General features: G+C 37.8%; 1 protein-coding gene across 1 annotated transcript in view; it reads right to left on the reverse strand.

Annotated features, from left to right (window-relative positions):
• LOC124134971 overlaps positions 1 to 7,791 on the reverse strand; it is a 41,815-nt gene extending 34,024 nt beyond the window's left edge. Inside the window, exons 1-16 of the mRNA XM_046500098.2 lie at positions 7,552 to 7,791; positions 6,540 to 6,630; positions 6,226 to 6,262; positions 5,943 to 6,063; positions 5,524 to 5,575; positions 5,163 to 5,263; positions 4,895 to 4,983; positions 4,478 to 4,524; positions 4,243 to 4,297; positions 4,049 to 4,115; positions 3,814 to 3,898; positions 3,056 to 3,339; positions 2,228 to 2,282; positions 1,639 to 1,782; positions 1,003 to 1,226; positions 729 to 859 (exon numbers count right to left, since the gene is read on the reverse strand). Coding sequence (XP_046356054.2) covers positions 729 to 859; positions 1,003 to 1,226; positions 1,639 to 1,782; positions 2,228 to 2,282; positions 3,056 to 3,339; positions 3,814 to 3,898; positions 4,049 to 4,115; positions 4,243 to 4,297; positions 4,478 to 4,524; positions 4,895 to 4,983; positions 5,163 to 5,263; positions 5,524 to 5,575; positions 5,943 to 6,063; positions 6,226 to 6,262; positions 6,540 to 6,630; positions 7,552 to 7,698 — 1,730 coding nt within the window. The 5' untranslated portion in view covers positions 7,699 to 7,791. The remainder of the gene's footprint in view (positions 1 to 728; positions 860 to 1,002; positions 1,227 to 1,638; positions 1,783 to 2,227; positions 2,283 to 3,055; positions 3,340 to 3,813; positions 3,899 to 4,048; positions 4,116 to 4,242; positions 4,298 to 4,477; positions 4,525 to 4,894; positions 4,984 to 5,162; positions 5,264 to 5,523; positions 5,576 to 5,942; positions 6,064 to 6,225; positions 6,263 to 6,539; positions 6,631 to 7,551) is intronic.
• Positions 7,792 to 12,493: the final 4,702 nt, after the last annotated feature.

Here is a 12,493-nt window from a genome sequence, read left to right on the forward strand (position 1 = left end):
AAGTAATTGTCTCTAGCTAACACGGTGAGAAATCTACAGGCATTTCCACTATCTCATGATATCACTTAAGTTGCAATAAGTTCATGTCATATTGACTGCGACTTAAAAATGGAAAGTCCCATGTCTCTAGCAAATAATGAGACGGTTATAGACTCATTGACACTCAATTTCAGCCAATCACATAAATTATATCTTCTTCTTCGATTTCTTCAATTAAGGACGCTAGATCTTACAAACATATTATACAAACACGGTGAGATCATCCAGTATACAAAGAAGCTTCCTTTCCTGAAGCTCGCTCTAAACTTTACGACTTCCAACCCCCCACCAAAAGATGACATGGACATAGTTTTTACACTATTGCAGTGAACACTTCTTGAGATATCCCGAACATAATGCATTCTTGAGTGTAGGGTTAGGTGTAACCAGCATTTTATCAGCATCATGATTGAGGTGTTTATGGGAGTCGTACTCGACCAGCGAATCCTGGTAAAGTAATATGGCTATTTAGTACAAACGAGGCAAATATAAACATCTGTATCAACTTTCAATTCCACAGATATGTTCTATTCAGCCATTTGAACAGAAATAACAATCGTTATTTGATTGATTAACATCTACGTATATAGATATCATTTCCTAGGTGTATAAAGGGGATAAACATTATATGATATCCGTGAGATGTCGAAGCATACATATCTTCATAGGTACAAATTACTTCAATCTACCACAGAAGAATATTCTCCTTGTCCTTGGTCAGGCGGTGTCGTTGAGGATGTTTCAGGTACACTTCTCTGGCCTCCTTGTGGACCTTCTCATTCTCTTCGTGGGCGAGGATGTCAAACAGCAGCAGTGCACTCTAATAACAGGAAATAGTGTTTCGTAACACAGGATCTTAAAGGGTCGAATTGGTAAATGTTGGTTTATCTTACAGTCATAACACTTTTACGTGCGATATATTTCCTATCCTGCTTTGGCAAGGCAAGGGATGAAGTTCTTTACCTCGTTACAGGTGTACTGGCGGAGACTATTGGCTGCTGCCCTCCGCCATGTTGGGGAACCAAGGTTAGGTTGGAGATATGAGCGGATATGACGTAAAGACCTTGGCATTCCAGCATTGCCAAGACTGTGTAGAAGAACCATCTTGGACACGATGTGATGGTGCTGCTCGTAATCGAAGTCGTGGATTGATCGCTTTTTGCGGTCCAAGATAGGGGAGGAGAGAGCTGAGAACATTACAAAGTGTTAATGAAGTGTAATGTATATTTTGATACAATCAATTATTATAAGGTTTTGGTACTGAATAATTATTTGTCTCTGTTTTATCAATATCCAGACTATTGATGGCAAAGTATTTGGTCCTAATCACATGACAATACAGGCTTCCAGGCTGATGTTAACACGAACATACCATTGTAAACGTATCAAAGACAAACTAGATGTGAAGTTTGTTATTTAAAACATCTCCATGCTGCAATAAATGTTGTATTTGAGTATAGCACACGTCCACACAACACTCGTTAACTGAATCGGTTACTCCTCTAGTTAACAATTTGTGTTCTTGTTAACGCTGGATCAAAAGGATTAAAGTGACCAAAGCAGAGATCATTGTGTCATGTCATTTCAATTAAAACTCACTGTGGTTGTAAAAGCCAAGTTTATTCTCTAGCTTCTCCAGGACATTCTCGGCAGCTGTGTTGTTTCCCATATCGGACAACGATCTAGCCAGAGCTCCCAGTGTCAGACAAGCTCGCTTCTGGGTCAATGTCATTTCAACTGTAGCTGAAAGTAGGTATTTATGATTGATTACACCATTTTTACATAATAACAATTCTTTAGTAGGAACGATGTACGTTAGGAAGATTTAGAAGATTGAATGGGGTTCAACAGACTATTTCATTCAAATGGCGACGTGCAAGCCCTTGTGTCTCTGTGGATGATTTGTATCAGTCCGGAGTAATGCTTCTAGCCCATCGAGATATAATACTCATTGTACTCCGAGAAGGCCAGACTTTGTTTTATGCTCTGAATTCTGAGCGCCAGACAAGGTAAGAACAAGTGCCATCTTCAAAGGCCATTAATATATTAAACAATGCAAGGTCCTCATCTACAATGTCTCACCAATATGACAATACAACTGCTGTATTTAGGATGCACAACATTGGATTGGATTACATTATTCAAGTTTCCCTTCTTCAGGAATGTGCAAAGACACTTGAACACTTACGGATATGTTCGTAGTCACCATCTAAACAGAGTTGTTTAACGGATGTTACTGTTTCCTGAAACAAAACATCTTTATCTTCACCAGCATCAATATATGTTCTAATTCAATCAAAGATATGCGTGCTATAACATCACACAAATGTTCTTATATTTAAGTTTTGATACGTTTATATTGAATCTGGTTTAGTTTAGGGCTTTATTCATATTTTATTTCTTCACAAACTTTCCGGACGTTGTAGCTCATTGTTATTTGATTGTCTTACTGAGTTAAAGGTAAGAGCCAAATGAAAATAAGATCAATGTGTTTGTTCCCGTTTCGCTTCCCTGAGGGGATTCCAGGTTGGAATAGGACCCCAGAAATCTGTGATTGTCACGATAGTTAACTTGGTTAGTTGTATGTTATGGCACCCCGAGACCCCTGAGAGTCCATGTCTTTCGAAGTTTCGGCATAACTTGCAAACAATCGCCAGTAGCCAGAGGGTAGCTGGGCAACCGAAATTCATCACGGTCCCTACTATGGTTACCTGACCTTGGTTTCTATAGCCCGTGTTTATGACGTATTGTTATGTATAGTGATATCATTTTAAGGTTACATTCTAGTTTTACATATAACACTGTTGTAATCTAGTTGTTTTACTGTCTTTTTATTATTATTACTGTATGGCTGCAATAGTGCCAATGCGATACTATTGTAGCCAGACCGCGTTTTGTATTGTTCAAAATATCAATCACTGGTTTGTATGGCAGACTTCATACAGCTTGAACATTGGGTTATACATGTAGAACCTCAAAGGATGGCAGACATCAGATACGGTAAATGTGTCCGTACCGGGATAGGTTCCTTGAGAACGACGTAATGGAAAAGGGGGCGTCTAAGTTCGTCCTCCGTGGCGTCCTGGTCGTTCAGGACATACTGCAACACCAGTTTCTGCGAGTCCTCGTCACCTCTCCGACAGAGGATGTCCAGGAACAGGTACCTCTCATCTCTACACAAAGTGTCGTTGGTGTCACACTTGGCAAGGTACTGGTGGCCGAGGGCGACTCTGTCCGCCTGAGTCAGGTTGTTGAAGAGGCGCATAAGGTCTTGAACGCACACAGTCCTGTTAGTGGTGACTGGAATTGGCAAACGTGAGAAGGGTTTTACAGGACACCTTTCAGGCATTATCACTGTCGCTTAACAAGCTATATCCTAAAGCTAAATCTGGTTTGTAAACAATTTGAAAACAGATGGTTTGCAGTATTGTCCAACTCAACCGTGCCTATTAATCAGTCAAGATGCATACATTGAGTTGATTAATCAACAGTAGATTCATCGGACAACATGCATTTTTTTACAAGATGAGCGTTATTGGATCCAAACATGTGTCACCGCAAAACGATTGAATAAAACTAGATACTAAAATTTAAATCCCAAAGCTATTTTGATTGCCTCACCTGCTGAAAGTGTGCCCCATCAGTAAACAGTAAATATGATTTCCTTTGTATACCATTTGTTCTTCCTTTCTACCTTCGACCTTATTTGGTGTGCCTGAAAGTCATTGCTTTTCATAACAAACTTAGTAAGATAACGTACAGCACTAAACTTACATTTGTTGTCATATTCTCTTATGCATTCCAGCAGATCACTGAACACGGCTTTCACTTCACTAAGTGTTTGCTCCTTTGGTACTGGCTGCAAGTGAAAAGACACACTTGTATGACCATACGAGTGAACATTACGAGATTATACGTTGTTGTTCGTTGGGGCGGACTTAATGGATAATGAATACTCAAAACATGGTATGGTGTCGGAAACAGTTTATGTCTAAGTTGTTTCACGCACCGTCTTGACTTGGGGTGTGTCAACCTTGAAGTCTTCCATCACTACTGCCTGTGTGAAAGTCAGTCGCCTGGGGTAATGTAAAGGTAAGGCTTCTTTAATATTTCTCTAAAATGTTGAAAATCGAAACAAATGAATTTATTTAATTAATACAATTGTAATTTCAATCATTTTTGCATATATGTTACACAACTTACCTGCGAGCTGTGAGCTTCACAACGCTTCTCGCAGTGGACGTCAATGTAGGAAATTCTACAACAATTATGCATCCAACAATGCATTATCGATGGATATGTGCTATCAATTATCATACGCTTTCTCTTCTTTCCCTCATCACGATAGTGCAAACATTAACATCGAACAACTCAAAAGTATGATATACCAATTTGGTTATTTACAGTAGATGCACTGACCGTATCTTATCATACTCACCTCCGGTATCCGGTGAAACTATGACAACATTCTCCATATCCTCGGAGCTGCAATATTTGATGAACATATAAACCAAAGAAATAAAACCAAACTCTGAACTGAGAGTCAGTTTCCATGTACATACATTTCGTCGATATACGGATAGAGCCTTATCCATGGAGATATCAATCCCTTGTCATCCTTTCCAAGTAAATATGTTTCAAATAATTGAAGTGCTTGTAACATTACACAAAGGCATAAGACCTGTTTTTCTGTCAATTGTATCTTGGCTTTATAAATTGTAATAAGCTTGTTAATGCAATTACAATGTTTTGACAAATGAAAAGGTAGAAGTTGCAGTCCCCAAATGATGGCAGCAACCATTACTATGACTATACAAACACAAATATGTTTAAGATATTAATATAAACTACATACGTGTGAGACGGGGCAGGCTGGTTTCTGAGTCTGATGGTGTCCTTACACTTGATCTGTTTTATGAATCCTCTGCGGTCATATTCAACAGTCTGAGAAAGAAGAAACTCAATAATAAAGGACAGGTATTTCCTGAAATTTGACCAATTACTAAGATCATGCACAATGAATTGGACCAATCATGAAATAATATAGTTTCATTGGTCCAGTGATGGACAATGAAGTGCGGGTATGGGAGGGCTGATGCCGTCGGCTGGCAATTAACTGGTACCTTTTCGTGCAGTCTGTGTGTTTCGGCTGTGCTGTTATGTCGTCTGCTCATCACACTTCCGGTCGGCAATCTTTTACCGGAATAAGTGTGGAGTAACTTCCCTTTGAAAACGAAACGTAACATGCTGGAAGGATCAAACTTAAAGTAACAAAAGTAACAAGTAATTTGTATATTTCACATACGTTTCAATTTTCAAACATTCAAATCGGAGGAGGTGAGGTCACACAGAAGGCCCTCGTTCGATTCCTCGCATAGGTATAATGGTTCACATTCTTGTAATGGTGTAAAAGATTGGCATAAACCTGTACTCTTTCACTCAGTCACTCAAACTTAAACAAGCTATGGAACGAAGTTGTGGTACCATGCTGGTCTGTCTCCCAGTCCCTGTATTTCCATTTAGACTTCGAAGAGCGCTGGAAGTAAATAAATTACAAATACCAGGAACTAACATTCTACTGACAATAACCTTTAGACATCACTCTCAGAATTATGATTGTTCCATTCAACGTGTACTTAAAAAAACCATACTACACGTTAATACTTGCATGTGCAAATTTATATATAGAATGCATTAGTCAGTGCTGATTAATTGTTGCTGCAGTAACTCGAAAGTACAGATTCTATTTTTTTGTATATTGTATATTACATTCATAATGATACACTAGATTTAATAGCACCATTGAGACAGAGAAGAAGGACGCATGTTCCAAAGTCTTTTGTGTATTATTGTAAATACATTGCTTTACAACCATTGCTGTCTGACACTGTGTGGTACCGCACCTTGTTATACATGGACAGTGTTCCGGCCAGTAGTTTCTTCAGGGTCACCACCTCGTGCACCTCCTCCGGGTGGTGAAAGATCTGTGTCACTGCTCCAGCCCCGCCCACGTGGAACAGGAAGCTGTAACAGAACGAAGTTGTGGATGAGGTAATGTTTATGAGATAAGATTTAAAAACGTTGAAAAAACATGAGATGCACATTACCAAACAATGTGTATTCGCATCCTGTCAGTAACAGTTTTAAGCGATGGTTAAACGTCGTTTGTGTTTAATAATAACTTACTTCCGTGTCAGGTCCCAATGTTTAGGGTTGTTGTCCACTGAAAATAACATCATCATAATATTAACAATCACCATATGCACGCCATTTAGGGGAAAGTGAAAGTTACATGTAAGTTAGGAATAGACATATATGATGAATTATTATGCATCATTTGCGTTTACATCAATCATCTAATGTTACTTTGATCTTCAGCAAGGTGTAGTCAGGACTCTTTCCCTTTAAAGAGTGAAAATGATTGCAAAACAAATACTACATGTAGTAATCAAATCTACAGGTTTGTATTCAAATCGTGGAATAATTCAAGACATATTCACCATATCCTTGGTCTGAATGTTGTACAAAGCTGTCTACCATAAGGAGGTTCATGCTGCCATGGTCGGAATGGTTCACGGGGGTCACGTGGAACTGAAAGTTTTATATTTCCCAGTTAAAACAAGGTTGGTTTGTCAAGCCTACCAACGGGTGTATGGTCTTTGCTGTGAATTGTTCAAATGGGTAAACGACTGGTCTGGGGCCCGAAACTACGACCACAGGTTTGAGGGATGCAACTTCCGTCGACCTAGTCCACAGGGCCATCGTACCTCACTGCACAAATTACCGAAAATGAATATTCATTACATTTTCAACATATCTTATTTTCTTGCGGTGTTGACGATGTTCGAAATGGGATTGAGATTCTGGAAACCCTGTTTACCGAAACTGTCATTGAGAAATTGTTTTGCTTTATTAAAATATCGCACAACAGAGGATGGACAACAAGTGAAGGTTCATATGAGCATAGATAATCCTCCATGAGGGCTCTTCGAAATGTCTCCAGTAATCTATGCTTGTACATGGGCGAGGCTACGGAATGGTTCAGTTGATCCAAGATAATAATCGTATTTTGACACAGAACAAAAACGGGTAAAATAAACAATGAAACTTTGTTGGTTCGGACCTAGACGATAACTCTTTGCAAAGAAACTGAATGAAAGGGATATTACATGTCCGAGATTCGTTAAAATAGGTATTACTCCGGGCCATTGACCAGGAATCGCCCCATTCAGGTACGCAACACAACATTTCAATATCTATACATGTTGGATGTTGCGCATGGTGATTGAAGAGTAAGACAACCATTGTTTGCACAAACTCCACAAGCTTATTGGCCGGTTAAGTGAATCTTATATCAGAACAATACTGTATTTCACAAATTATTCATTATGTCACGAAGTGATATTGTGACTCGTTAGTTCAATAGGTTACATTCAGGGAAGTTTTTTTCTGACGTTTTGACATTTTATAGACATTTCTTTATTTTCTTAGGTATATACCACCACAAGTTACCTTTATGATCGTTGACAAGTTGTGAAGGCCGAGAACTTGAGACTTGGAGAAGTAGGTGAAGTAATGCTTGTGTCCATCTTCAAACGGCGAGCCTGCAGCACAGGACACCAACGCAAGCAGAACAAGACACAAGTGTGAGTTGACCATTCTGTTGTCTACAGCGTCTTACATGGCTGCTGGTCAGAGGTGAAATGTGGCGATTGAAAGAGTCAGTATGACTGCAACATAAAACGTTTCGACGAATGCTTTATACAGTGAGCCCGCTCTCAGCCTTAAAAAAATCTTATCAGCGTCAGCAAACAGGGTGAAAGTTTTACTGTTGTGTTCAGGGCAGTGATAGGGCGAAATCCGCAGTTAGCAGTCTAAATCGCCGTGATTTATGTTTGACAAGGACATGCCGTCCTTCAGACAAAATCAAATCGGCTGGATGCGGTGATTGGCTTAACGTGTCAAGGCTTTGCCTCTGTTAAACGAATCACGTGAACAGATAACAGGCACTCAATACACACCTTGGAGGCGAAACAATTTGTCACACCCAGGGTTGTTGATATATACGTATAATCAGTAACTCATACCTGGCTAGGAGACGTACAATACCGCCACAATAAATACATACGTAATCTGATTTAATACATGCTTGTTTAAATCATTATCTAAACGCTGAATAACGTGATTAACTGAAAAGTCCCAATATATCTGATTTGGAATCTTGACATCCACACAACTATATGCCTTTTGTACATTTTAATACAATACATACAAAACTGTATTTACAGATGGATCCACGGATAGTGAAGCAGTTCCAAGCGTCACTATCTTTGAATTCAGGACTATATCATCCAAATAACTGATGATAACAGTTCCAATTTCACAGCAGAAGCAAATGCCATTTTAACAGCTCTAAAGTATATAAACAAACTGCCTAAAAATAAGCAGTATATAATATTTTCAGACTCTATTTCGTGACTTCAGGCTATTAAAACAATCCTTATTAACATTTTTACATTTTTACATTTTAACTTTTACTTCAATCAGTCAATACTTTATTCAGCACGACGGCCATAAGCTCATATGCAAATACCAATTTAGACGTATTGGGAATGACAATATACACAATTTTACACATACTTTCTTACGCATGAAAAATAACAGGCATAGTGTTTTTTTACTTGTTCTGTATCGTTTGTGGCAATTATCTTTTTAAATGTATGCATATTTACATTAATGACAATTATCATTGGTAGATATTTAAATCAAATTAAAGAGCATGAACAGTAGCACATACCAGTCTAATATAATAATCATCCTTTATACTTCGATTACATATAAGAACATTTCTCATGCATGTGTCATTGTTTTGCCACCTACAAATGTACATGTACCTTCATTATAATAATAGTCTCCCTCTAAATGTCCCTAAAATATTTCGAAGCTTTACTTCAGTAAATGCATGAAGATACTTTCTGGTTCTAACAAACTAATATCTTATTAATAGTAGTTATCCAGTTTTGATGAAGCATATTTATAGCACAAACCTTCAACATCCTTTATAAGCATGTTTTTTTTTTATCTCCAACTGTTTGTGACAACCAATCAAAACCAACACCACGGGAAAATACAGGAAATTGTTGAATTATCTAATAATCTTGCTACTGGCGACATTGTCATCTGTTGGTTACCTGGCCATTGCGGACCTAATGGCTGATGCTGCAGCTAATGCAGCATACACTGTTACAGAAGAAATCTAACGCAATTTATGTTTTTAACAAATTACTCGTACATCAAAATAAACGAACTGTTCGTTATATCTGCTTTGGTTGTCAATCCAGATTTCAAACGATCATTTTACAGTCATGTGATATTGGCCCTACTAGATATACTAGTTATTCACATGAGGTCATGCTTGACTGTGTTTGTTTCTCCATCACAGGGGATATATATTTCAGCGCAACATCATTAGCTTTTGAAAAAACATTGGCTTAAAATCTGTTGATGTGTTGTGTAAAGATCCATAAATTGATGGCACCTAATTAGAAACTAATTGATACTAAAAGGGGGTGTACTTTGATTGCTTGCGATCTCTAATCCGGTTTTTATATTGTTCTGTTAAATAATAGTCATCACGTGTTACTGCTATATACGAGTTTTAAATAAACTGTGCGATAATCTAAAATATAGTCCATCCTTGACAGGTTTTAAGATATTAGTAGTGTACCTCTTGTGATAGGCACGATATGACTGAAATACTGTAGTACTTTAAATTTTACTCTCACTCTCTCACTATTGTACATGTTAAGGTAAATATTCAACAGACATCATGTTCTGATGTTATTGTTAAAAGGCAAAATAGCTGTGTTCATTTAGTATTTGTCTTATTACTTTTGCCTTTCCTTGCAATAAGATCATCATCTTGAGAAACAAATGGATCACACGGCTTTCTAAAGAGCAAATTGTACTCAGCCCTGCTCTCCACGTCCGTTGATTCTACTGATTATACCGTCACTTAAGTGTCACTAAGGTGGGCCGTCCATACCACTTCAGATCCAATATATTCCATTCAATAACCATGAATAGTGGATCACACATAATACCGCCACAGAGAGCAGCACCAGTACATGTTGATCGGGAGTACTAGCATGCCACTTCGTGACGTGGGGTTTTGTGCTTTTGTTGCGTTAATAAAATCCCTTTACTCATAGTTGTACCTTAAAGGTTGGTTGAGGTGTACACGTAGTTCGACACAGGGGAAAGGTATTGCCTTTTAGAAGTTAACGCAAGTGCAGATAACAACGGGAGGTCTATTGACTTAGACGTGTATCGCCAGTTAAAAGGATTTTATTCTTATTGTACAGTGTGTTGTGTATCTCGATGTTATCAAACATTTGTTAGCAGGTTTTTCCTGAGTGTCCCTATTAAAATATGTGATACACTTTTCGTGTCTGCACGATAAGAGTTTGGATAATCAATCTTAAAAACATTTATTCAACTTTGCCTTCGACCTTCATATATTCAGTCATTATTGTTGTCTCTTTTGTCAGTGACTTCAGCAGTCATGATACATTGGGGTAGCCTTGCATTTTAAACCATACACAATTGGTCGTATGCAGAAAGTTTCAGGACAACTGGGTATGCTATCTAATTGTCTCTCTCAGATACTAATGAAACATATCAAGGTATATATAAAATGAAATATATCCGTATGTATTTTAGATACATTTATATTTAGTGGCAGTCTTTTTGTTAAATGAAAGCAATAAATGTAAGGATCTCATGTTACCCAAACTACCTACATGTATCATGCCGTAAGATCGATCACATTCTTTCTACTGAATTGTAGTACTGCAAGATTTCCAAAGACATTCTGTGAAAATGAAAATCCAAGAAGTTGCAATGAACTCGAATACGTTCTTTTGTTCATATGGAATTGGAATTGTTATTCACAGTTCTTTCAAAAAAACATGTTATATATCTATATATTCATTCGAATATAAAACACTTGCACCACACAATAACCAGTCCCAATTATCCAACGGAACAGATTCCATTGGCAAAATACCGGTGAAAACTATATAGACGGATCACTGAAAATCTGTGATGACACCAGGTGTTCGCAAAAAGGGTAAGCATATCCAGCATCATCAAATTCCATGTATCCATATATACCAAATTGTGCGAATTGCTACAATTTGGTATATATACCTAAATATAACAAATAAATAATTTTGACATTCAGCCATCAACAAATAGTTGAAAATGTATATGTAAATTTTAGAAATAAAGATTTAGAAAGATTTATGCACATTTGTAAAAATTCTTACAAAAATGAATAATTGTTATTAAATGATCTACTTTGATGGAAAAATAATTGGAACAATCTGAGATAAGATCACATCTACATTTGAAATTACAAAACTACCTATGGGATTATTTGATAGACATTATATATGAAGAAATACAGGAGTTCACTTATTTTAATAGTTAATTGATGTTATGGAGTTCACGGCAAAGCAAACACAGAAGAAACAAGCGAACAGCAGTCTCCATAGGGGCAGACCAGTGAGCTGTGAGTTGTGAGATATAAAGATTACTACTCGAGTGCCTTCTAGATACCATTTATCTTACGACGAGTTGTTTTTGAACGTATCTAACGAGCGAAAGCGAGTGAAATACGCTTTGAAACAACGAGTTGTAAGATAAATGGTATCTGACAGACAGGAGTGCAGTAATCTGTTTCTTAAACACCCTAAAATCCCAACTTTTTAAGATACATTTTGTCTATTCTCGTGATCGCAGTGGCGCATTAATACATAATACAACGGTCATTATTGACGTCGACCGACGTGCTGCTCACTGCTAAAATATAATGTGACCCTACACAAAGAGGTTTCCAACAATATCTGTTGAAGTATGTATGTATGTATGTATGTATGTATGTATGTATGTATGTATGTATGTATGTATGTATGTATGTATGTATGTATGTATGTATGTATGTATGTATGTATGTATGTATGTATGTATGTATGTATGTATGTAGTGTGAGTGAGTTTGGCTTAACGCCGCTTTTAAAAGTATTCCAGTCATATCACGGCGTGTCAGCTTAATGTGGGAGGAAAGCCCGAAGTGATGCAGGTCTCAGACGTTTACCACTTCGGTGAAACCCACGAGCACGGGTATGGTGCTGACAAACCTAGAAACATAATCGGGGCGAACCGGGATTCGAACCCACAATCATAGGTTTCTGGCGTGCCCAAGGGACGCATCTCTGCACAGCGAATCGCGGCGCCTTAGACGACTTGCCCCCCGTGCCCCCATGTATGTATGTATGTATGTATGTATGTATGTATGTATGTATGTATGTATGTATGTATGTATGTATGTATGTATGTGCATGCATGCATGCATGCATGCATGCATGGATGGATGGATGGATGGATGGATG

This window comes from Haliotis rufescens, unplaced genomic scaffold (genome assembly GCF_023055435.1).
Source record: "Haliotis rufescens isolate VD_foot unplaced genomic scaffold, xgHalRufe1.0.p SCAF_15, whole genome shotgun sequence".
NCBI classification, from domain to species: domain Eukaryota; kingdom Metazoa; phylum Mollusca; class Gastropoda; order Lepetellida; family Haliotidae; genus Haliotis; species Haliotis rufescens.